This window comes from Saccopteryx leptura, chromosome 6, assembly GCF_036850995.1.
Source record: "Saccopteryx leptura isolate mSacLep1 chromosome 6, mSacLep1_pri_phased_curated, whole genome shotgun sequence".
Lineage (NCBI taxonomy): Eukaryota > Metazoa > Chordata > Mammalia > Chiroptera > Emballonuridae > Saccopteryx > Saccopteryx leptura.
The window spans coordinates 22,581,683-22,608,014 of record NC_089508.1 but is presented as its reverse complement, the minus strand read 5'-3'; the positions used below and the strand labels follow the sequence as shown (position 1 = coordinate 22,608,014).

The 26,332-nt window shown below is 39.1% G+C and overlaps 1 protein-coding gene across 17 annotated transcripts in view; it reads left to right on the top strand.

Annotated features, from left to right (window-relative positions):
• The window catches only part of NRXN3 (neurexin 3), a 1,639,812-nt gene that overhangs the window by 1,058,222 nt on the left and 555,258 nt on the right, over positions 1 to 26,332 (top strand). For 3 of the 17 annotated variants that reach the window (XM_066388160.1, XM_066388156.1, XM_066388157.1), the window contains exon 1: positions 19,189 to 20,325. The exons of the other annotated variants lie outside the window; for them this stretch is intronic. In XM_066388160.1, the coding sequence (XP_066244257.1) occupies positions 20,064 to 20,325 (262 nt within the window). In that variant the 5' untranslated portion in view covers positions 19,189 to 20,063. Of the gene's footprint in view, positions 1 to 19,188; positions 20,326 to 26,332 lie in introns of those variants that run through there. 17 annotated transcript variants of the gene reach the window in all.

The following is a 26,332-nucleotide window of genomic DNA, read 5'->3' as shown; positions in this document are numbered from 1 at the left end:
GGTTAAGTCAACCACAATGGGTTCAGATGTCTTCAAGCAAACTGACTTTGAGAGACACTGCGGTCATACTACTTTGTGTGTGTGTGTGTGTGTGTGTGTGTGTGTGTGTCTTTTATTTTCTGGATTTTTCTGCAGGCATCCCAGGTTGACACATTTGCAGAAAGAGATAAAAAGCAACTAAACAGAGAACAATCCCAACCTCTATAGTCACTCTGTGGCTACTTATAAAATGGTCCTCTATCCTCTCTCTGGTCCCTCAGTGGGGCGGGAGAAACTGTGAGCTTTTGTTTATGATGTTAAATAAGGAACACAGTGTGTCAAAAGGAGTGGACTTCCTTATCTGCTTTTTACAGCCACAAGAGAGGAGGTGTTGCTTGAAAATTCTGCTTCCAAACTTTTTTCCTGCCTTCTGATTTACATTGTCTCATACAGAAAACTTCTGTCTTTCAAATGAAGAATTAATTCTGTTGTTAGCAGGTGTAGCTTCTCCATTGTTTTTCTTAGACCCTTCTCTGCAGGGACTCTTACTGTGGTTCTGGCTTCCGTAGAGTAATGCTTTAGCTTTTTCCATATATCTTTAGACCCAGTTGTTCTTCTTCAAGTTGGAATCATAATATTGAATAAAAACTGAGTCCAACATTAATATTCCGGGGTCTCCTGGGTAAAGTGCTCAGGTATCATTAATATATTACATGGGAAGGTAAGAACTTGCTAAGAGGTCCATTCTATTTCTTCTATTCCTTCTCTCCACCTTTCTCTTTACTTGTCATGGGGTACAGAATGCCATCAGTCCACTGTACCAGAAGAAAACTGCTGATGAATTTAAACTATGAAATGACTCTGGTTATGGGTTGCCCTAAAACTTTCTCAAGCCTTTGCAAATGTATTTTCTGTTTTATGCTTTTCTAGTGTTTGTGATATGTAAAAATATATGTCTACCCACTTATTATCTTAAAGAGATGCCAGTCATGTTTATCATAAACAAATATACAAATACTATAAATATATATTTTAAAATGATTCACATCTCTGTATATGCTATTTTATAAGGGTCTCTAGCCAAAATCCAGTGATGTTGTAAGAATGAAAAGGAAAAAGACTGCAAGTCTTAGGGTCCCAATAAGTAAGAAAGATGGCATGCCTAAATAGAGCAGTACAAATAAAGTAATTAATAAAAATGAAAATGAAAAAAGAAAATTCTTCCTCATTTAAGTCCCACAGAACTAGGCTACCCCAAAAGGTAGGGAGAGACCTGTGTTGGGAGTACTTTTGACAAGTCCCTCACCCTCACCCCCATAGCCACCCACAACATAGGTGTATATTGTCTCTGCATGATTTAGTATCTGGTGCTATTCTGCCTTTCTCAGGTTGGGGGCTGAATTCTTTAGCATCCTTGCCACATTACAAAAATAGAAAGCCAGATATCATAGTCATACTACCACCCACTTGCCACCCACAACATAACAGAAAGAGCAGGCAGCCCTCAGTTTTCAAAAGGGTTGTATTTCAAAAGTTACTTTATGAATTCTCAGAGCTCACATCATGTTTTCCCAGAGATAGAATGTATTCTATTCCCAGAACCAGAACTCAAATACAACCTAAGAATACTCCCAATAACCTAGTCAAGAGCTACTATAATCAAGTACCTGCTCACATAGGGAATATTTTCTAAAGGGATGCGATTTAAAATTCTAGTTTAGGATGTCAGAAATATATTTTTTTTTTTTTACCACTGAAGATTTGATAACAACATCTGGGCTACCCAACCACGCACTTTGTGCTCCAAAGATTCCAGTCAGGGTAGTTCTTTTATCTTGGTCAAGGTGGTGGTTAAGAGGGGACTCAAGGGCAAGAAAGGAGCTCCTGCTTGAAAAAGTGTGATAAGGTGCTGGACTTGATGTTCTTGGCTGAGGTGAAGAAGAAAGTTAGATATATATTGAAGAGAGGGAACGGAAGAAGAAAAATCTTTGCAGATATTTGTGAAAAGCATGTCTTCCATTAAAAAGTTGAAATGGCCATCTTTGTTTCAGGAACTAAGGGAGAGGAGAAATGCAGACAGAGAGGTGGTTATATTGAGTTATGCTGAAGACAAGTGCCGCACACATCGGAAACCCTTCACAGCAGAGAGAGCTTCGAGTCTCAGAGAAGGCAAATGGCTATTGACATTCAGGGAGGCCGGGAGAAAGTGGATGGTGCCTGGGTCAATATCAGCACAGACAAGGTGAAGGGAGGGGCCCTCAGCCTCCCCTTTCTCTATTGGCTTTTAATACCAGCCTGTGCTACTATTGCTCAGGTTCCATCCGAGAGATCTTAGTATCTGTGCGTCTGTGTGAGTGTGGGCACAGCGCTCTCTCTGGCTTATGTGCTTGACCCCAGTCTTAATGATGAACCACTTGGGGAATGGAATTCTAGTCACTCATTGTCTTTTGACCATTGTCTTTGGGCAAGTGAAAGGACCCAAAGAATTTATACTAAGATTCATAGCAACTTGGAAGTTATAATGCTGAGCCTTAAACAACATTCTTTAATGGAATTCTCTTGTTAGCCATGTGTATAGAAAAACCTACTGTATTTTTCACTCCATAAGATGCACTTTTTTCCCCCAAAAAAAGTGGAGGGGAAAATGCCTGTGTGTTTTATGGAGCAAAAAATACAGTATTTTATTAAATATTTTAACACACTATTTGGTTCAGAATTTTTTTTTTTTCTTATTTTCCTCCTTAAACCCTAGGTGTGTGTTATGGTCAAGTGCGTCTTAGAGGGCGGAAAATACAGTATGTTGTCAGTTATAGAATATCACATCTGTATAACATACTATATGAGTATGGGCGTAAGTTAAAAAATGTTACTAACCCTACCATCTAAATAAACGTGTTAAATTTGGGTGTTATTTATAACTTGATACACTTTGAAAGGTTGAAATATATCTCTTTGCCTTAGCTGAGTTCAGGTGAAATAGATGCAATGCAATCAATGCTCAGCTCCTATGAAATCATGGTTGTAATCTTTGTAAAGAGTGTGTGTGTATGACTTCTTAATAATCAGATATAAACAGGAACACATTAACAATCAACTTTTGAGGAAGGGAATTTGTATCTCATTTTTACTAGTGCTCTTATGCATCTTTGAGCACTTTCTCTCTGTAGGATTTAGCTTTCTTATCTATAAAATGAGGGACTTGAAGTAATCAGTAGTTCTTCAACATTTGGGGATCACAAACTTCTTTAAAAACCAGAAGAAATATTTCTACCTTCTTTCCAGAAAAAAATGCACACCCAGACTAAATTGAATGTAGTTTAAAGTAGTAATTTTACAACCATTTTTAGTGCTGCCATATAGAACCATAGAAATTATATACTATATAATTATGTAGTGTAGATTTATATAATTCCAAGAGGACATGATTTACACAGACTATGACACAAAGGACATACAGCTCTTTGGAGATATGCAAAGAGAGATCCCTGATTTTGACAGTTCCTTGAACTCCAGGCTAAGAATTCCATCCAAATAAATTCTAAGCTTCTTTACGAATCTGAATGTCTCTAATTCCATAAATACCATCATTATTATCAATAATCCTACATTAGTCAGCTCAAGCTGCAAAACAAAATACCACACACTGGATGGCTTAAACAAGAGCACTTGATTTTTTGTACAGTTTTGGAGCTGAAAGACCAAGATCAAGGTGTCTGCAGATTTAGGGTTGTCCTGTGGCCACCTTCTCTGGGTTCTGACATGGCTTTTTTACTCTGTGACCACACGCTCCTAGAATTTCTTCTTCTTCTTAGAAGGACACCAATTCTATCGAATTAGTGATATACTTTTATGAGTTCATTTAATGAGAACCATCTCTTTAAGGGCCCTTTCTCTAAACATAGTCACATTGGGAGTTAGAACTTCCAACTATGAATTTTGGTGCAACACAATGCAGTCCATAACGAACCCAAACTAATAAACCATTGCAGAGTAACAGCTAACAACTAACGAATCAAAACATCTTTCCAATTCCTTCCATGTCAAAAAATGCACAAATAAGCCTATCAAAAAATCAGAATAAAATGTGCTGTGTCTAGAAATGGGAATTTATAATTGACAAACAAAATTTATCTGCTACTAATTTTATTAAAGAGAACACTATCACAGAAGTTTATTTAGTGGCAAAATAAAATATAACTTAAAAAAAAAACTTGCCTGACCTGTGGTGGCGCAGTGGATAAAGCGTCGACCTGGAAATGCTGAGGTCGCCGGTTCGAATCCCTGGGCTTGCCTGGTCAAGGCACATATGGGAGTTGATGCTTCCAGCTCTTTCCCCCTTCTCTCTCTCTGTCTCTCCTCTCTCTCTGTCTCCCTCTGTCTCTCCCTCTCCTCTCTAAAATGAATAAATAAATAACTAAAAAAAAACTTAAAAAAAAAAAAAACTTGATGTTGTAAAGATAAATTAACTTTATTTGGAATTGGTCATCAAGAGCCCAGGCCAAGTGTTGTATATACCAGAGGAGGGAATGAATTAGGAGAGAAGAAATTACAATAAACTATACATATTTTTAGTTTTTGTTTTTCTTTGTTCTTTGCATGTAATCATCTTCATATAATGCAAGTTGAGCTACCAAAAGTCTCTTCTGCATCTGGGGAATGGGGGTGGGGACAGTTGGGGGTTGCTATTTCTGCTCTTCCCAATTTTCCTTTAACTGTTGTGGGAGAGTGGAGGCTGAGGAGAAAAGGCCGAGTTTCTTGTAGTTGTTTAAATTTATTATTGCTCCCCCAGCGCCACGTTTAGTAACCACCATTTGCTGAGTAACTCCCAAAGCCAACAACCATCCTACACCACTCTGAAGTTCCCTTATCCCAGCAGGAGCTAAATATGAGAGATGGTCAATGAGAAGAGGATTCAGAAACATGCTGGGTGTTGCTATTGCTACGGCTTCGCCATAGCTCTAGCTGTTTAATTTTACTTAGTAATGAGTCAAGCCTGTGTGTTAGTGGTATTACAGCCCCTCCAAGAATATGCAGTGCTCTCCAGCAGTGCACTGTCCTTTTGTCCTTCCTGCTTTTGAGGCACTGACTTTATTCTGTTCCTCTTCTGAACACCAACAAGGTGTACATTTTAGGAAATTACCTCTATCAAGCAGATGACTCCCTCTGGGATGCTTTACTCTCACACAGACACTCGCCCGTGGATGACATGGCTCACATTCTGCCTGAATTGGGCTGAGATCTATGCTGCTGAAAACTGCTGCCTCCTGTCCTTCTTCCACCACCCCTGCCTTGGAAATTCTCTTTTTGAGTCCTAGGGAATCCACAGAAAATACCTAGTCATCTACATTCATTTGCTTGAAATTAACAGGTGGGTAGTTGGCCAAGCCAGGCAGGAGAGAGGTATAGCAGGGGAAATAAACAGTAGGTATAAGCTTGCCAGCAGGTATTATTATTCAAAACTTGTACAGCTTATTAGCCTTAGAGTCTATTATAAAAATTTAAATTAAAAAATAACCCAGAATCTATAGAAAATTGTCTGCGGTTAAGTGCATTGCTTAATGTCTGCCAATTAATGTTAGAACCAAGAATTAAAGTTCCGATATTTTTATTTCTAATACAGGATGACAATACATCTGTCAACCACAATCATATTAAATAATTGGAAATCAAACATAATAGAGTTCTCTCTTCATTAGTTTAAAACTTGGTTTAACAGGATGAAAATATAGTCTTTCTTCTGGTATAGATATTAAAAAACCTTCTAATTTTCTTTGGCTCCAAGTTATATATGTATATGTGTTTTTATGTCTTATTTCTCTTTTTATAGATGAAAAATAAGCTCTGTGCTCATCTCATGCTTGTTACTAATGGTATTGCTAATATCAAAGGTATTTTTTTTGGAATATTGTTTCCAGGATTTTTACTGAGAAAGCATCAGAAGTCAGAGTACATTTTCCTAGCATTTAGTTTCTAGGTTAAGCAAAAGATTGGTACCCTCAGGAGATGAACATCTCCTCAATTTATAAAATAATCACAAGAACTGTGTGAATATTTTGGGGACTCACTCTGACCTACAAGGGGAAGGAGCAACTTCTGAGATAAAGGGCGCTTGGCTGTTGTTTGTGACAAGAACACCGGCAATAAACCTATGTTTTCCTAAAACCAAAAATTTTCTTAACAGCTGCATGTTGTATGAATAGAGGATGTCTTGTGGATTATTCACCAATTTACTGTAACCGTAGATTGACTTTTCCATTATCAGATAGTGAACACAAACTATATTTAATTTCTAACTTATAAATTCTCCAAGCACCATATAATAAATATCAATACCTAATGCCAATGCTTTGGGCTTCATTTAATTCAAGTGTATGTAATTGAAAGTTGTTTATATAAAAACTTAGAATTTTTTCATTAAGTACTGCAAAAGTACCCTCTGGGAGGTAAAGAACAAGGGATCTATAAACCATCATCTAATAGCCAACACTCTGAGTCAATCATGTGTATGTCATTTGTTTTATTTCATTGGAGAGCCAGCATTTTGGAATGAGTGTTGAGTAGCTTGTGCCGAATGTTGTTATTTTAAAAAGAGAGAGAGGGAACTAGAGAAAAACATTTGATCACAATTCTCTTTCTGAAAGCATCACTCTAAAATTTCATTATATACAGAAGTGATAATTAATAGTAGAGAATTATTCTCTAAGCTCACATATGAATAAATATTTGAAAGAAAGCATATCATTTAATAAGATGAGCAGATTACTTAATTTTTTAATAACAAATATCATGGGGCTTTTTGTAATTCATTTAAATTGCTATATTGTAGGCAGAAGATGTGGAATGTAGTCATTGATTCTTCAGAACTTGCTTATGAATCTCATAAATGAGTAGTTTTTGTGTGATGTTTCATATGTTCTTAAGGATAGGACTCTTAATTGTTCTATTCAGGGTCGCAAATATATTCATTTCTGTTTTTTAACTATGGTTCTTCAACTAACTATAGCCCAGCTACTTTGTGCCAGATTATTTTATCAGTTTAAGTAAGAAGGATATATTTATCTACCAAATAGTTACTAAGCTCTTGCTATGCATTTTTATAGATCCTAGACAGTCAGCAACAGCCAAACAGACAAAAACATCTACCTCCATGGAACATACATTTTTGTGCATTATTTTATCATGGACTGTCATTTTTTTCAGCCTTTCACTGTGTGTTTTATATATTGCAAGCCTATGTTATTAGATGCATATAGATTCAATACAGTTCTATCTCTCTGGTTAATTGTTTTTCTCAGGATGCAGTGATATTTTTGGTAAAGTCAATATTTTTCTGATAATAATATATTTATGTTTTTTTTATTGACACTTCCCAATTATATTAGTGAGAATATTGATTTGAGAGTGTGTCAGTCATGCTTCCTCAGTCACCCGCAGCCCCAGGTGGTTTTTCTTTGGTTGCTCAGCCTTACTGCTATGAACCACCCAGCAGGTAAGGCTTTTCTATGAAAGACAAAGGAAACTCCAGTCTTATTTAAACATAGCAATGTGGTCTCGGTTGAAAAACAGCCAGATGATATCCTAATTAATATTTAGAAAATGTTAATCAAGAAAAAAACAGCAAAAAAGAAAACCCCACCACCAACAGCAAATATGGCAATACCTCAGTTTTCGTCGATAATGCGTCTGGAAACAATCAGCACAATCCAAAACTGATGAGAACCGAGGAAATTAGTTCCATAGGAATCTATGTAAATCCAATTAATTCGTTCTAGACACTCCAAAATACATACCCAAACACATTTTATAGCATAAGTGTAGTGTTTAATACTAAAAACAACCTGACCGGGCAGTGGCGCAGTGGATAGAGCTTCAGACTGGGATGCAGAGGACTCAGGTTCAAGACCCCAAGGTTGCCACCTTGAGCACGAGCTCATCTGGTTTGAGCAAGGTTCACCAGCGTGAGCCCAAGGTTGCTGGCTTGAGCAAAGGTCACTCAGTCTACTGTAGCCCCCCGCCACCCCGGTCAAGGAACATATGAGAAAGCAATCAACAAACAACTAAGGTGCTGCAACAAAGAATTGATGTTTCTCATCTCTCTCCCTTCCTGTCTGTCCCTCTCTCTGACTCTCTCTGTCATAAAATAAATAAATAAATAAAATTAAAATGCTTTAAAAAATACTAAAAACAACAAGAATTTACGCCAAATACTGTCTACACAGTAATCACTTACATGTAATTGTAGTATTAGCACTCACAATCAACAAAAAAAGCACAAAAACACAGGAAAGCAATGGAATTGTTTGGCTAGGTGCACGGGGTGATGCTCACACAATGAGAACGCCACACTGAGCAGGAGAACGTGTGGGTTGCCCTTTGTTTTGCAATATTAGCACTAAGGTCACATGGGCACGCCAACAAAATCCGAGGCAACCGATGAAAACTGAAGACACATTTTTCACAGAAAAAATTGATAAAAACCAAAACCGACAATAACTGAAGTCAAGGAAAACTGAGGTGTTACTGTATATCAACACCCTCATTCGCATGGCTGGAGTCGATTCATCTCTACATCCACATTCCAGATAAGGGGCAAAGAGCAAGTAGAAAGCAAGCAGGTAACAGCTATCAGCCTCTAAGGGTGTGGCTTGGAAGTTGCACACATCATTTGTATAGCATTTAGCAAAAATAAAAGTAAAGTGATTTAGACCACAGATTCAGTAGATGGTTGATTTGAGTTCAAATCTTACCTCTATGTGAGCATGGGCAAGTCACAGTTTGTGCCTTCTTTTCCTTAGTTGTAAAATATTGACAATGTTTATAAGCACTGAGAATTTATTTTTCTGGTTTAATTTTTGTTTTAAAGCCACCCCAAACAAGTTGGTAGTGGTGGTGGCACTAGTAGTAGTGACACTATGCTTACTAATTAGATTAGCCATGTCATACCAGTTCTTTTTACTCACTATTGCTTCTTAAATCCTACTCCATTTCTCTGGGATCATTTACTTCTTACTGAAATACATCCTTTAGTTGTTATGCCAGTGATAGTTTGTGAGTGGTAACCTTTCTCAAACTTGCTTTATCTGAAAATGTCTTGGGTTTATCTCTACTCTTAAATGATTTGTCTAGATAAGTAAATCTAGATTGATTTTTTTTTTCACAACGAGCTGTTATATTTGTTGTTTTGTGGGCTCTACTTAAAAGTAATCTGTTGATTGAAAGATTTTTATTTCAGTTGATTTTTTGTTACATTGTGATGAACCAAGGTGTGGCTGTTTGTTTTTGTTGTTTAGGCTCCTTAAAAGAATTCACATTGCCTAAATCTGAAAATTTTCCAACCATTATCTTTTTGAATATTGCTTTTCTCTATTTCTCTATTCTCTTCTAGAATTTCTAATAGTTGTATGTTAGTCTTTTTGTTTGATCTTTCATGATTTTAAATCTCTTTTATGTTTCCTAAATCTCTTTCTCTCTGTGCTATATTTTAGGAACTTCCCTAAATTCTTTCAGTTCACTAAGTCTTTCTTTAGCTACATCTACATAATTAATCCACAAGCTTTTAAAAAAATACTTCATTGCCTGTGTTGCACTTTCAAAAGATTTTAGTTCTTTCTTAGTTCTGCTTATTACCAAAATAGCTTTTGTCTCCTTTTTGTGGTTTCTATAATCCATTTAATCATTTCAACCATATTTTGGCAGTTTTTTTCAGATTGTTCTCTCACATTATTTGGTTCCTTATTCTCCCGTTGATGTGTCTGTTAACTCTTATATAAGATTATCTTCTTAGTGAATTATTATCTTTTTTGTAATCATATCATATAATGATGTTGTCATAGAAATTATGCGTGCTTCACACTAGACTAATATTCTAGAAGAATATACCAGCTTATTCTGACATTGAAATGCTATGTGATATTAAACAGATGATTCTCTGTGTATGTATCTCAGATTCTCTAACACTTTTAGCTGTGTTCTGAATACCTCTCTTTCTTTTGTCTGTAATAACTCCTGAGGAGGAATGAGTTTATCTTGGTTAGAGAGAGCAAAGTAGTTCTGCTTTTTGCCCAAAGATTTTAAAGACATATATCTTTAAGGGAATTTAGATTTGTTAATGCTCAGTCCACCAGGATTCCCTGCTGGGAGGTAAAGGACAATAAGGCAAGCAGGTCAGAATACTGTTTCTGTAGCAATGGGCTTTCCTTCAATGAAAAATGCCCTCTTAGATCACAGGAACAATAGCTGTGTAGGTGTTGTAGAGGAGAAAAATCCTTGATATTGAAAATAGAAACATAAGATTGTTAATGTGTTTAGAAACAACTTGTACTTCATGTAATAATAAAAATGCAGTTTTAGTGCAATAATACTGTACTCATTTTACAGAAATTTAAAATTTCTTACCTCAGTGTATGATGTTTTAATAAATAGACTTTGCTGTAATTTTTGTAACAAACCAGGATTTGGGTGCAAACTCCCAAGATAAGGCCAAGAGACCACATTTAAGTAGATGCAGAAGTAAAAGGCACAGAGACGTTTAAAAGGAAGATTTAATCAGTATCATATATAAATTTGGAAAGGAACTTACAGGTTATATACTACATCCTCTCACTTATTACACGATAGCAATTTCAGAATCTCTAAAAGGCATTTACGGCTTGAACATTTTCTGCTATGAAAAGCTCACTTCCTTCAAAGGCATCCTTTCTAATTTGGTAATGTGTCTAAATGTTGAAAAGTTTCTTTTTTCTTTTCTTCTTTTCCAACTGAGAGGAAGGGAGATAGAGAGACAGACTCCCACATGCACCCCAACTGGGATCCACCCAGCAACTGCCCATCTAGGGTCATGCTCACAACAGAGCTATTTTTAGTGCCTGAGCTGGAAGCTCCACAAAGCCATTCTCATTTCCCAGGGCTGATGCACCAATCAAACCATGGCTGCGAGAGTAATGGGGGGGGGGAGAGAGAGAGAGAGAGAGAGAGAGAGAGAAGGGGCAGGTGGAGGGGTTGAGAAACAGATGGTCGCTTCTCCTGTGTGCCCTAACTAGGAATGTTACCTGAGATATTCACACACCAGGCCGACATTCTACCACTAAGCCAACTGGCCTGGGTGAAAAGTTTTTTTCTTATAATTAAATTATATTATTGCATATTTTACCCCATCTAATGGGGTAAAATTCAGTATGAATTGGATCCCAATACTGTTCTACAAACATCCACTAAGTGTCTTGTATTGTTATATTGGCCTGATGCTGTGCTAAGTTTGAGATAGATAATATTATGATCTCCGTTTTACTGATAGAAAAACACCAGTTTTCAGCAGCTAAATAACTTGCCCCTGGTCACATAGCTAGTGAATAATGGAAATAATGGGGCAAGGATTTGAACTTAAGCTGTCTGGCCCTGTAATTAAGCTGCCTGGCCCTAGGACCAAGTCCTGGTTCCCTTACATGATTTCTTTATAAATGATGTAGTGGACCCAGATATATAACTATATCATATTAGTAAAATGTGACCAGTCTTAATAGTGGATTGTAAAGAAAAACTAATTCTACCTGTTCGGATTGAAAATGGTTGATTTTGAAAACATAGATATTATCAATGCCAAAACATTATTTTAACATTGTTTCATCTATTTCAAGAATAGCCTGTAACATTAATTTATATTTTGTACTCCCTGACCTCAACATCAGTTTTCGAAAATGCTAAATCCTCAATACCACCAAAAAATGCTCTTATTGCCCATCTACTGAATATTTTTTTAGCTAGTTAGATAACACTTTATACATTCTGTTAGGAGAATATTCATCTCCTTACCCTCTAAGAATTCTTTTTTAAGTGAATTTAAGACTATACAGTATCAAGGGAAATGTGTCCAGTTGTTTTAGATCTCTGCTCCTCTGCCTTAGAAGATTTATCCTTCAAAAAAAAAAAGAAGAAGAAGAAGAAGAAGAAGATGTACCCTTTATGAAATTGTGAGTGAGATAGACACTTGAATAAGATGGATATTTGAATTACGATGTTCCTAGAATTAAATGATAGTCTTGTGAATTGGATCCAATGGGCATTTTAGTATCTGAAAAACAATTACATGGGAGGAACTTCACAAAGGAAAAGTTCTGGTTGTACTTCTATTTAACTTTTTGAAAATCTTTATATGTCATTTATTTGACATCTGAATATTGCAACTCTGTCATTAGAGATAAACACTGTAGCTTCCAACATGAGTTTCCTCCCTTCTCATTTCCTCTCCCCACTCCCCTCCTTTTTTTTTCATTCTTGAGATTTCTCTTTCTTTTCTTGTCTTCCTTTTACTTTCATTACCTTTCCTTATCCCACTAAACAACTAGTTTTTGAGTCAAAAGAAAAAGTTGACCCCTTCCGTTTGATTCTCAGACTTTAACAATCTGAATGACTAGTGATGGAAAAGTTTAGAATTTACCTCCTTTAGGAAGCTGTCTGTGGATGATCTCAACACACATTGATAATCTCCTTACTTTACATTCCTGTTTCTCAGCCTGTCGAAATCATTTGAGGCCAGGTTTATGATAATAGTGGTCCTGAACATTAACAATGGTTTTTTAAAATATGTCTTCTCATTTAACCATCAAAACAATCCTGTGAGGTAAGGATTGTTCATAATTATACTATTGAGGAAACAGGCTCAGTGTGGTTAAAATAACTTGCTCAAGGTCACTTGGCAAGTAAGTAGAAGACCAGGATTTGAACTCTAGTCCTCTGACAATCAGTGCCCATGTCATCTTGTCTGTGAATTCCTCTTAATAGTCCCTCTTCTCCCTACAGTAGACTAATTTTATTCTCTATTATTTGTATACTTTGTTTATATCTTTATTCTAGCACTTATCATATTGTATTTGGGAAACCGTATATCTATAGCTATTGGATAGATCTAACTATAGATATAGATCTAGAAAGATGTACATAGATATAGGCAGTTTGACATATATAGATAGATAGATATGCATGGCCTTCATGGTTTTTTAAATTTGTTTTCAGTGGGTTTGTTTTTTCTGCTAGATTATATACTTCATAAAGCGTTATATCTTATTTTTTTCATCCTTGATTCACCTGGACTTCACCTGGAGCCTTGCTCATAGTTAGCATGAATTTAATATTCATGAAGTAGATCAACTGATATGCCAAAATAATTATTTCTTTCTATACCTAGTAGAACCTAGTTCAGAGGTATATTCACAATAGCAAAAAATTAGTGAATAATAAATAAATACTAAATAAATCCAATGAAAGTTATTAAAATATCTAGAACACATGTCTTTTTATGAGGAAGTCTAAATAATTAAAATTTATTATTTATTTGAGATAAGAAATGGTAAAATAAAGAGATGAGGATGAGAAGTATCCCCGGAGCTCCTCCAGATCTTCAAGTAGACTGAGATGGTGAGGGTTTTACCTCACACTGGAAATGATTACTTATAAAACAATGCCCCAGCTTTGGTAGCCCATTGTATCTGGTTCTGGGACCATGGTGAGCTTTATTGTTTTGGTGCTGGCTTGAAGGAATGTCTGTAGTCATAATGCAAAGAAATTGCTCCCTTTCTGCAAAGTATGGGCAGAGAGAATTCAGTGAGGTAGGTAACACATGGAGCGAATTTCTATTCTGTGTTTTGGAATCCAGAGGGAGCTTTCTGCCTACCCACTCCTCTTCAGGTTTGTATCAACAAGAAGAGAATACTCTCTGCCGGGGAAACTTACAAGGAATCATCTTTCAAGGAATTGCCAAGGAGAAAAAGAATAATAATAATAATTACAACAGTGCCTGTACAGAATAAACAACCAATAAATGTGTCTATCACTAATAATTATTATTTACTGTGCTCCAGCCACTGTTTATACACATTGTACATATATTAACTTTCTAAATCCTCACAACCAACCTATCAGGTAGATAGTATGAATAGTCTCACTTTAGAGTTGGAGAAGCTAACATACCAAAGGGGCTACAAATCTTAATAACATTTTCACAGCAGTAGACAAGCAGGGTCAGGATTTGAACCAAGGCAATCAAACACCAGAGCCCCAAATCTAAATCTGTATATCCTCTCAACATGTCCCTTCAATCTTTGGTTTGATAATTATCCTATAAATATACACGTGATATTATTACAATACATCTGTTACTGTATAGCAATCATTCCTTTGGTTTGAGTTCTTAAAATGGGATAAAGATGTATGCAATGCAGAGGAAGGACATTTTAGCTCTCTGATACCTAGTGTCAGCTTAGTGAAGACTAACGAGTTTGAATTTCCCGATCTCTCTAAAGGGACTGATTGATTCCTGTTCTTTGTAAAAGGAAAATGTGCTTCCATGATAAAATAATTGCACTTAAACTTCAAAGTAAGCAGGCTCAGGCTCATACAGGAACATTTCATATTTTTCCTACCCTTGAAGAAATGTGTAAGATTCTAAGGAAATGGATATCTCAGCCCCATTGATTGAAACTCTACAGATTTGGAAAATTTCCTAGAGAGATTTTTCCAACATCCAAACTCTTGATATCCCCACTTCAGCCACAAGGAGGACAAAAGAATAACTGGATGTTTATAAGAGAAAGAAAGAAGTTAAAGGAAAAAAAGCAGTACGTGCATCCTCTAAAGTATAAACTTATGTGAAGATGTCATTGTCTTTTTTAAAATATCAAATACCTTTAGGAATGATGCTTAAAAGAATAAAGCTTTTCTTTTATACCCCCAAGTGGGAAATATAACCAAAATCTCCTTTTTGCAGGATGGTTTTCTTAAATAAATGAGCAGAAGGCTGAATTATGTGGCTATAAATAAATCTACTGACTATAATAAAGCAAAGTTTGACTGTTTTATTGGTGTCACTGGAACCTTTGGATATATTTATAGCCATGTTGACAGTCACCTGTATTTTTTCAGGACTTTTATTTTCCTTCACATTATGAGAGTTTAGTTGCTGGTTTGTTTGTTTTTCACTTCTTCCTACATATACCTTGGAACTCTGCCTAGAGAGAGGAAGTAAGGTTGTCTCCACTTTGTATTCAGAAAAAGAGGGCCCTCACCTATGAGCTTAGAAATAGACTGCTCGGTGCTTTCTGTGTCTGTGCAGTCATATTAGATGTGCCTGTGACAAAAATCTTGACAGGTGTCTGCTGCTGGCAGTGAAGTAGAAAGTCGGAGTCTATACAAGCGAGAAGAGCCATGTGTAGAGACAAAATGTATTGTGAGGGACTGACAGGGCAACTTCACATTAGGTCCCTGGTGCCTGATACCAGTAAGCACCATTATGAGGCTTATTGTAGAAGCCAAAAGATTGCTTTATAGAAGAAATACAGGCTGAAGCAAGACACAGAGGGTCAGATAGGTATGGATTCTTCTACCTCACCTTGGGACAGTTTCCTGGGAGTTGGGGCAGAGGGGAGAAATTTAAAAAGTAGGGGAAGGAGATCTATAATACCAAATTTAAAGTCTGAAATAATAGAGAAACCCAGCTGGTAACCAGCCAAATCCAGTTACAGGGTTTTTGTTTGTGTTCATTTGTTTGTTTGTTTTTAATCTGGATTCCATTCAGAAACTTAAAGTTCCAAAGAGTCTGTCTAGGACTTCATGGGAGTTTATGCACGTGGACCTAGGCATGGTTGTTCCTGCAAAATCATATATACTTTTTCACTTTTAATCTGTGGTGGGCATAATCTTTTTATATCTATTTCTCCTCTTTTCTGTCTTAAAAGTGGGTTTACATCTTTCTCCTGGAGCTGCACTCTTCATTCCCAGTGTTTTCACTCTTGGATCTCCTAGAGAAGACAGCTCAGGAGGAGAGAGAGCAGCTTTCAGTGGTCCTGCAGGGAGTGATGAATCTGTCAGCTGGACTGTAGGTGCAGGCAGTGTTTAAAAGGTATCACTGGAGTTAAAAATTAAAAACACATTTAATAAGGTAGCCTAATATAAACTCTATTAGGCCTGAAAAGAATGAGATTAGAAAAACAAATCTAGGTACAAATGTGTTGACTAGAGGAAGAGACAGGAGAGATAAGAAATAAATATAAAAAGAAACCAACAATGTGTTAAACTGGAGAAGGACATGCATTTTATCAGGATAATTGGGGGTTATCTCTTTGGAGTAAAAGGAGAAAAAATAAATCAGTCTTGCATCTGCCCTCTGCTAGGTTTTCTCAGTGTTCAGCGGGGTCCCCAAACGGAGTCAGCCTTACTGGATTCACAGCTACTTCTTTTGACATTTTGCAAAAAGTAAATAAATAAATTATAACTGTGACAAGTGAAATAAATAGCTCCAGCTGTGACACACCAGCAGCATTTCCAGATTTTGTACTGCATTAAGGATTTATTTTCACTTTGTTGCCTAGCAGAGAATTAATTGGAAGGCCCATCAAAGCTTCCCAGGCTTCCTCGGGACAAAGTTAGAGGCAGTCTTCAACACCCAGTGCCAATTTGGAAAAGAGGAGCAACGTTGTGTGGATGGGTGGTCAACTCATCAACTCTGGAAATGTGCATCTCTGGGTATCGATGTCACTAAAGCCAGATAAATGCATCAGTAAAACTAATGACATAAGAACATGTGAATATCAGATTGGTAGTTAATTTATTTGATACATTTATTGAGACACTATGGGGGGAGCAAAACAGAGACTCAGCTTTCAGGGAGCTAACAGTTGGTTTTTTTAAGGAGCTAGACTATGAACAGACACAAGCAAAATAATTGCAGAAAGTGGAGAGTGCTGAGAGGAAGTAGAACAAGGTAATCGGACAAAGTGCCTTTTAGGGGTGTGATGGCTAACTTGATATGAAGGCCAGAGATGGCCTCTGAAAAGGTGACATTTGGAATGAGCCAATCACATAAAAAACTTGGGGAAAAGTCTTTCAGATAAAAGGAGCCAGCAAGTATAAAGGTTCAGAGTTGGAAAAGGACTTAAAATATTCAACGAACAGAAAGAGGGTCTGGGAGACTGGAGGGTAGTAAGGGGTTGGAGAATTAAGCATGAATCAGGTCATCTAAGTCCCCTTAACAGCATGATACAGAGTTTGAATAAGTCCAAAATGCAATGGATTTCATCTGGATACTAAAGGAGTGGTTGGATTGAATGGGAATTATGATCTACCTTAAGGCAGGATACTAGGCATAAAATTCCCCACTCTTACTTTTCTACTAATAATAACATAAGACCCTAACCATCTACTTAACCATATACTTGACCTTCTTGGAGTTTTAGATTCTTTTTCTATTGACAGAGAGTACTGCCACTCTTTGTTCGGTGCTATGCCAGATGCAGTGTATCTCTTTTAAAACTCCCAAGAAACTCATGAGGGAAAGCATTATTCATGTTTTACAGAGCAAGAAACTGCGTCTCCATAAACCACCCCTGCCACTTGTGGTGTTTCTGGGTACATGTTGTTGGTTTAAGGCATAGTCTTTCTTGGATGCCACCCAAGGACATGAAAGACATTGAGAGAGAGATCATGGGTGGGTCCCCTATAAATCCCCTTACAGCTGAGAGCCAGAACAGTTGGGATGACTATACATATACCATTTACTGCAGACAGCATGGGCTTTTGAGAGAACATTGATTTCAGAACCAGATGACCAAGTCACCACCAAAAATCTGAAATGGACTTGATATCTGACCTTGAAGATAAACCATCTAGAGGTTAGATCTCTATCTGGTAGAAAGACATATGATGCTAACTTCCTCAGTTTCTCTTTGGAGTGTCCCAAAGATGAATAGGACTGCCTTAATCCCTGTTCTCATTTTCAGTTACAGGGTTTGAAATGTTCTTGAAAGCAGGTGCTATAAGCTCCTTTAAAAAAAAAGACAAAATGTCACCTAAATGCCATATATATATAATATATATATATTTGTATGTATATATTTTAACAAGCAAGTGTCATAATAATAGATGATATGAATTAAGCAGTAATTTTATTTCCTCTGTGCCACACCCCTCCCAATATAATATGCTTTTTTTAAACTAGGGTCTAAGAGGACTGCCTGTTGGGTTTGTGCCTCCAGCACATCACGTGGAATGGGGGGGGGCGGGCGATGAGGTGGAGGCCGCTTGTCCGGAATGTCACTGTTCCCTGGCAGAATTCTGGTCAGCTTCCTCCCGGAGTCACAGATGGCCACGACAGGCGCACCAAGCCTCTTTCTGCCACTCCTGCTCTTCCCTGCAAGTTCAGCCTGGATGTAAAAGCTGTGCTTTCTTTGTTGCCCAGTGCCCTGAAGGCCCGGAGTCTTCACCCACCGGGGCATTGTCTCTGAGGCCAGTCCTGGACAGGCCGCCACTCCTCTTCCTCCAGCAGACTCAACCCTCACCCCTTTTGCAGTTCTTTGACCAAGATTGCCAGCGAGGGCGCTCAGCTCCGGTTCCTGAATTCCAAGAGTGTCCTGTTCAGCGAGGGTGGAAGCTATCTTCTTGGAGGGCCTCCAGGCCACCAAGCCCCTCAGCCTCCAGAGTCCCCAGGCCGCAAATCAGCTTTGGCGTGTTAATTCCTAGAGGAGCCCAAGCGCAGCGCTGACCGCGGTGCTGACCGCCTAGCCAGGGGGCGTGTGAGCATGGCACCGCTGCCTGCAGCCGCTTCCGCGCTTCTGCTGACTCAAGGGGTTTATTTTTATTTCTATTTGGGTCTACTTCAGCATTAGCCATCGCCGCAGTTTTCTTAACGAACTGTAAAAGGTGCCTTAATCGTGAGAGTTTGGCTTAATGTGCTGGGGAGAGAAAGAGAAAAGGGTGATAAAAAATGTTCAGTGTCCGTCCGTCTGTCTCTCACTCATTCTCTCTCTGCCTCTCTCTCTCTCTCTCTCTCTCTCTCTCTCTCTCTCTCTCTCTCTCTCTCTCTCTCTCACACACACACACACACACACACACACACACACACACACACACACAGTAACACGTGGACGCGCTCACTGCTGGGAGGGAAGCGAAGCGCGGCGCAGGGGGGGGGGTGCGGGTTGGGGGGCGGGGTGTGCCTGCGGGGAGGTGGAGGGTGTAGACGGGCCAGCGTGTACTTGAATGGGGAGGGCTGGGATTCCGGGCGCTCGGCCCCTCCTTCCTCCCGAGCCAGCCAGTCCCTCGGCAGAGCGCTCGGGCTGCACTGATTTGCTCTCGGGAGTGTGCTATTTGCATATGACTTGCCCATTTGTGAATTTGGCTCCCCAACTCCTCTCTTCACTTCACCTGTGCCTCCCAGTTCTGAGCACTTTGCAGGCGCCCACCCGCCTCTCTACCACCTCTGCCGCCCGCAGGCACCTCCTCTCTTGCTCACCCTGCTCACCCACCCACCTCTCTCCTCTCCCTGCCACGTTGGTTTGGGTAGCTGCTCCGCGCTGGGTTCCTCCTCCTCTCTTTCCCTCCAGTCCTCCTGGTTCTCTTCCTCCGGCTGCTGCTGCTGCTGCTGTTACTGCTTTTCCTTCAGTTGGGAAACCCGGGGAGCAGGCGGAGGCTCGTGGAGCTCTTCCAGAAAGTGCAGGGTTAACAGCGTCCGCGTCTTTCCTCCGAGACTCCAAGAAACACGCGAAGAACTCTTCCTGCAGCCGCCTTTTGCTTGGCAGTTCTGCATTGCATCGCATGGAAGTGGAAAAAGAAAAAAAAATGTTCAAACTGCTTGGATGTTGGGATAAACTAACCTGAACCTACTTGGGCGTCCTGCTGTCTCTTCCTCCTTCTTCATTTCCACCTTTCCTCTTTGTGGCTTCCCGGAGTGTGCAGTTAAGTCATCAAACCTGAGGTGCCTGGAGATCAGGAGGAAGCCCCGAGGGCCTCCCCTGACATGTTTGGCATTACTGGGCTCCCTAGGAGGGTTGCTATACCTGGATGGACTTTGGCATCCTAAATTTAAACACCAGGCAAGGGGGTAGGGGATTTTGCCTTCTATCATTTTTTTTTCTTCAAGTAGTATATATATATATTTAACTGATTCATCATCTGTCTTGAAAGCGCTTCTTCCTTCCCTCTTTCCAAAATTTGGACAAGTCTTCTTCCTGCTATGATGGGCCCCTGGGCAACATGAACTTCATTATTCCTCACTGGCTGGAATTCAAACTGCCTATCTGTAGTGGTCCAGTGCGTTGATCATGCACCTGAGAATCCACACGAGACGGAGCCCTCCTCGCCGGCCGGCCTGGACGCTTGGGATCTGGTCCCTCTTCTGGGGATGTATCGTCAGCTCTGTGTGGAGTTCCTCTAATGTAGCCTCCTCCTCCTCCTCCTCCTCCTCCTCCTCCTCCTCATCGTCGGGGTCTCACTCTCAGCACGAGCACCATTTCCACGGCAGCAAGCATCACTCAGTGCCTATTTCTATCTATCGCAACCCAGTTTCCCTGCGAGGAGGGCACGGTGGGTCTCTCTGCTCTTTATCCTTTTAATGGGGCATGCAATTCCTTAACCCACACGCCGTTCAGGTAATGTCAAGGGTGGGAAGAGAATAAAAAAAATGAATTTAAAATGATGAAAGGCATCGCATGTGCATGAGGGAAGAAAATGTCCAGTTTCCCTGTAAAGACATGTCGATGTTTTCTGACCCGGCCCCCCCCCCCCCATTTCTCTGATGGATTATTCTCTCCTTAGCTCCCTTATCCGTAGCTGCACCGACACCACATACTTCCGCCTTTACAACTGTCCCCCTTTTTGTCACCCCTCCCCCACGACGAAAGGCAACTTATTAAGATAATTTCCACAGTGCTGCACTTTGAGAATTCATTCATTCACCTTCCTTTCACCCTTCTCTCTGATCTTGCTTGGGAGCTAGTTACAGGGAAATAGCAGACATCAAGAATCCTTAGGTTTTCAGCTAGAAGTTGTTTGAACTGCTGTAAAGTGGCCTGTGTGGCAAAGGCTGGGGGTGAGGGGGAGTAGTTGAAGGCAGAAAACGTAATTAATAAGCAGTGGCCATTATTGCTTCTTTGGGCAGCTTTATGTATAGAAAGAGCAGCTATTATAAAAAACTGTACATCCAATATTGCTAACTACCAGAGAGGAAGCAATCTATAGACAAGGCATAGTGCACTTATTATTGACCCAAGAGTAAATTATAATAACTTCGATTCCACTATTTATGCAAATGTTATTTCGATTAAAAGTAGCAGGGGTGGGCTTGTTTACACAATTTTGCTCCAAATCCTCCTTGCATAGCTCCTGAAGGAAGAGATCTCTGGCTTTTAAAACTATTTTCAGCTCTATGCAGGCTGCCTCGGAAAGGGTGATGTCTGCCTCTAACGTAGGAACTTGCTGTAGTAAAATGTTCTAAAGAAGAGAGCTTCATTATTTGTTTACTATGCACTCCATTCCAATGGCAAAGAGAATAAGAATCACAGACCTGATTACAGAAGCAGACTCCAGAGAGCTGCACAAGTGAACTACACCGGAGGTCCCCTGCCCTAGCTTGTATTTTGAAGACCTATAACATGCAGACCCCATTCGGAACATCAGTTCTTCCCACTGCCTCCTAGCCGTGGGATTCTGCTCTGCGCTGTCTGTAGGGTTAAATGGAAGCACATTGAGAAAATGCCATCATGTATTCTGGCTCTCTCTTTAAATTTCATTTGATGGAGTTGTCAAGCAGCTCAGAGCTTGTAAGGTTGGTGGAGTGGGGTGGTGGGGAGGAGGGAATGATCGATCTTGATCAGCTTGCTGTGTTCTCTGTGACTTCTGTAGAGGCTTCTGTTTTTAAAAAAACAAAGCCCCCCCACTCCCATCAAACAAGCATACAAACTAACAAACAAATATCTTAGGAGAGGAGAAAAACACAATCACACACACACACACACACACACACACACACACACACACACACACACATGCAAATGCCATTTTACTGATATGGAAACTGATAGTTCCGAAGAGGAAGAGGGACTGGAAGTGCAGGTGAGTTTATAAAGAGTGGCAAAGAATAGAAGGGTCATGGGGCTGGAGAAAGCCAGACAGACTATTACTAATAGCCATAATTAAACACGGAAACACTCAGCAATAATTAGGTAAATTTTGCTAATTAGTATAATTGATCAGCGGGGAGATGAAGATTATGCCTTAGTTAGAGGTTATAAACTGGCAGAGTCTGGGTGTTTTCTGTTCAGGATGTGAACAGTTAAAAGCAGTGAGGAGTTAAGTGATGGAATTTGCAGAGCTCTACTTCCCAGGGGTTCCTAAATCTCTAAATCTTCCAAGTTTCTCTCTTTCTCTCTGCCTCCTTCTCTTCCTCCCTCTCCCTCTCTCCTAAAGTTGTTGAGCCTTACACAAGTTAATCACAACTCTTCTCTGTTTGCTCAGTACCATCTTTTTGACTGGTTCCCAGTCTGGTTTCTCATTAACCTACATCTGATCAGATTCAGTATGATGGTAAAGAAGAACAAAGCAAATAAATGATGAGAGACGCCAGAAAAGCTCCCCAGGTCTATCAGAGCTCCAGAACGCAGTAAACTCCAGGGTCTGCAAAGCTAAGACAGGAAAGCTCATGAAGTCAACTCCTCAGTATCCTCATTCAATCCTGAAGTCCCATTCCATTGATTTGAGGCTTGGAGAATGAATTCATCTATATCAAGCAGGCTCCTTGCATATATAATTAATGTTTTTGAGCTCAGAATCAAGAGAAGCAGTGATCACCAAAATGCCCCAACCTTTGGCTCCAATTCCCCTTCCAAACTGAGACCTTTGGAGCCCTGAAAGGACCCAGAGACCCCTCAGTGCTTTTCTAACCTGCTTCTTCTCATTCTTACTGAAAGTATGCTTGTTTCCCCCTCATCCAAAACAAAGGCTGAGCTAACAGCAATTGTTTTTAAAAGCCTTTTGGATGGAGGTGGTAGGAGGCATAGCACCATGAGACTAATGGTTGTTACTAATAGTGTTCTGCCAACCTATTCTAGAGTTAAAGACACCAGTTTCTGTTTTCTGTGAAAAAGTAAATACCTATATTCTGGTAAAAATGAAAACTAGAGGCTTGAACCCAAGAACTCAAGGGACTCAAGGGAGATTATTTTGTTTGTCTTTTCTTTCCCCCTTGCCCATTTCCTGAGAAGTCAAAAGTCCTCAGAGTTTCCCTTTAAATCAGCTGTTGGCACCCTCTCCCCAAAACCATTATGCCCTAGAGTGGAATGAATTCACACTAAGACAGATAGAAGAAACAGAAATTCTCTAAACATATTTTACATAGCCTTGGTTCCAGTCTTTTAGAAAATGATGTATGGATTTACCTACAGTTTTTATTACAAGGCACTCTAGAGAAGGCTGAGCTTCTTTATGGGTCGTAGAAAACAAAGCCACACATTCCTGGGACACCTAAAATAGTCTCATAATAAGATTGTATCTCAGGATACAATGAACTCTCCTCTTAACTGGAAATTGGCAAGCTTTTTCCTCATTGCTTAGTCCCTTCTCTGAGGTTCCTGGCTCTCTTTTGTGATCTCTTCATTCAAAAATCATTCAGTCAGCATTTATTGAGTATTTGCTATGTGCCAGTCTGTGTCCTATTTGCTGGGGATAGAAGAGTAAATAAGACATTGTGGTGTTCAGCTAGAAATAAGTTTGGAAGTATTTTGATCACTTATGGTAAGTCCTTCTATGATTTAGAAAATGGGGGGGGGGGCAGGATGAGGATCCAGATACTTCACAAAATCAATTAATATAGAATGTAAATATCCTTTATAAAATACAGACTTCCATTTTTCTGTTATTCAAAATTTTCTTACAGATATTTTTCATCCTTGCCTTTATTACCATACTTAAATATCATGTTTATCAAAACTGGTAGATAGTTTAGTGGTATGGGACACATAAATACTAATATATATTTGTTTACTAACCTTCAGTTTCCTAAAGAAGTTTTGTATGTTTATTTTTGTCTCACCTGCCTTTAAGAAGTCAATCTATCTAAAAATAAATGTTTAAATATTTATAGTTTAGCAAACAGGCTTTTCTAAGTATCCTAGGTCTAGGATATATCTTACATTTTATCCTCCATAATGTAACAAACTTGACTGACTCCAGGCCTTAGGGGAAACTAGTTGAGACCAGAACTCAACTTTAAAAGGGGACACACCACAATATATTTAGAGGGAAGTCTCTTGCTTAGCAACATGTGTGTGTGTGTGTGTGTGTGTGTGTGTGTGTGTGTGTGAGAGAGAGAGAGAGAGAGAGAGAGAGAGAGAGAGAGAGAGCTGAATCCTATCTGAATCATCTTAACAGGAGCGGTGCTGGCCCCATTTGTGTCACATCAGCCAAGAGTCCTTCCTGTGAGGAATTATGTTACTCATTCATTGTCACAGACAACTACCTCTTAAGTTTTTCCAGCCATGGGGCCTGTTTGGCTCTGATCTGTTGAGCACTTTCTCATGCTCAGCCAGCTGTTTTCTAACCACTTTCCCTCTCCCTTCCTTCTTGGGATTCAGTTTGCTGAATAATTAATAGTGTTGGTTGACAGATAAAATGATAAGATTTATATGCTTTTGTCCTTGGTGATAAATTAATTAAATTGGGTTCTCCTTGTCTCTCTCTCCTCTTGATACATTGTTTTTCTTCTCTAAAATTTGCTGGCAAGTGTTAGGTCTGGAGATTAACACGTTCTTAATAAACGATAGGAAGGCTGTAATATTGTAGTGTAAATTTCTTCAGGGCTTCCAACATGGATCATTGGTTGAGGTGCAGGTGAGGGCTGCCAGATCTTAGGGAGAGATGAGACCATTAAAACAACTATTTCCTGGGGGGTGAGCTTTACCAAACTGACTGATAACCAAAATTCATTAGTAAAAACTTTAGCCCCTCATTGTCTGATTTTGAAACTGGAGGAGGTAACACATTGTATATTACATTTTAGTGGGTGAATTTACCAGATCTCAGAAAGCTAGCTTTGCTGGAACCCTGGGTAATCAGGAAGGGAAGCAAATGTCTGAAGATAAACTATGAACTTATTCATATTTGCTTCCCTGTATTAGTTTGTTGGGGCTGCCATAAAAAAATATTAAGTCACAGCCTGGGTGGCTTAAATAACAGAAATTTATTTTCTCACAGTTCTGAAGGCTAGACTTCCAAGTTCATAATGTCACAAAAATATTAAGTCACAGCCTGGGTGGCTTAAATAACAGAAATTTATTTTCTCACAGTTCTGAAGGCTAGACTTCCAAGTTCATAATGTTGGCAGATTTTATTTCTTCTGAGATCTTTCTCTATATCTTATAGACTGATACCTTCTTACTGTGTCCTCACCTGGTCTTTGCTCTGTGTTTACCCAGCCCTGATGTTTTCATGTATGCTCAAATTTCCTTTTCTTATAAGGATACTGATCAGATTGGATTAAGGTTCCCCCAAATGTCTCATTTTAACTGAATCACCTCTTTAAAGGCACTATTTCCAAATACAGTTACACTCTGAAGTACTGAAGATTAGGGTTTTAACATTTGAATTTTGGGGGGGTCACAATTTATCCTGTAACATTCTTCCTGCACCCCATCTCCCCCAGATCCTGTCATTGGGAAAGAAGTAAAATTGTACCATTTGGTGAATCTCTGTTGAATTCAAACTTTCACAGTGGAAAAATAAAGCCTTCCAGGACAATGGTAGTAACTTACACAATTGATAAAGATGATGCCTCAAGAGGACACATTCTATTTATATGCAGTAGCTACGGACAAATCAACACCAGTAGGTTTAGTTGACACTTGTGTTTGTTTTCCTTCTAGTTAGCCTGGTGAGACTGAGTCTGCGCCTTGATGTGCCTGTATGCTAATCCTGACGATAGCCACGTGCTCTGCATATGGACTCTAGTGTCCACACTAGGCTCTCTCTACTTGCCCTGCTGCCTTTCCGGACCAGACATTCCTACCTTGCAGTGACTTCCATTTTAAACTACAGTTGCTCACTGTTTTTCTTTCCTAACACACATCACCAGCTCTTTCCACATCTCATTTTTCAGTGAATAAGAGCAGGTTAAATAAGTATCAATAGATTTTTGGCAGCTGAAAAATGTGGATCAATTTTATTATTTTTTTTCCTGTTGGACTTTTTTATGTTGTGAAAGTTCATTTTAAACTATAAATATGAAAAAACCTGTCTACTTTATGGCATGGCTATGAGGCTTGGGCGACATGATTTAGAAAATGTCTTGTAATTATAATACCTTTGCGGTTATAAATCCCAAGCAAGGTATTTAACTCTTTGGGGAAAGAAATGGATTTTTCTTTTCTTTATCTGTATGTTTTTGTTTTTGTATTCAGATACTTCTGAAAAATGATTTTGAGAATATGTACTTCTAAAGATATTTATTATGATAGTAAAGTTATCATGGGCAGCATAGTGTAAGGTGGAGTAGGGGCTGTCAATCAAGGATCTATGAATTGGAGGAATAGGTCTCAATCTT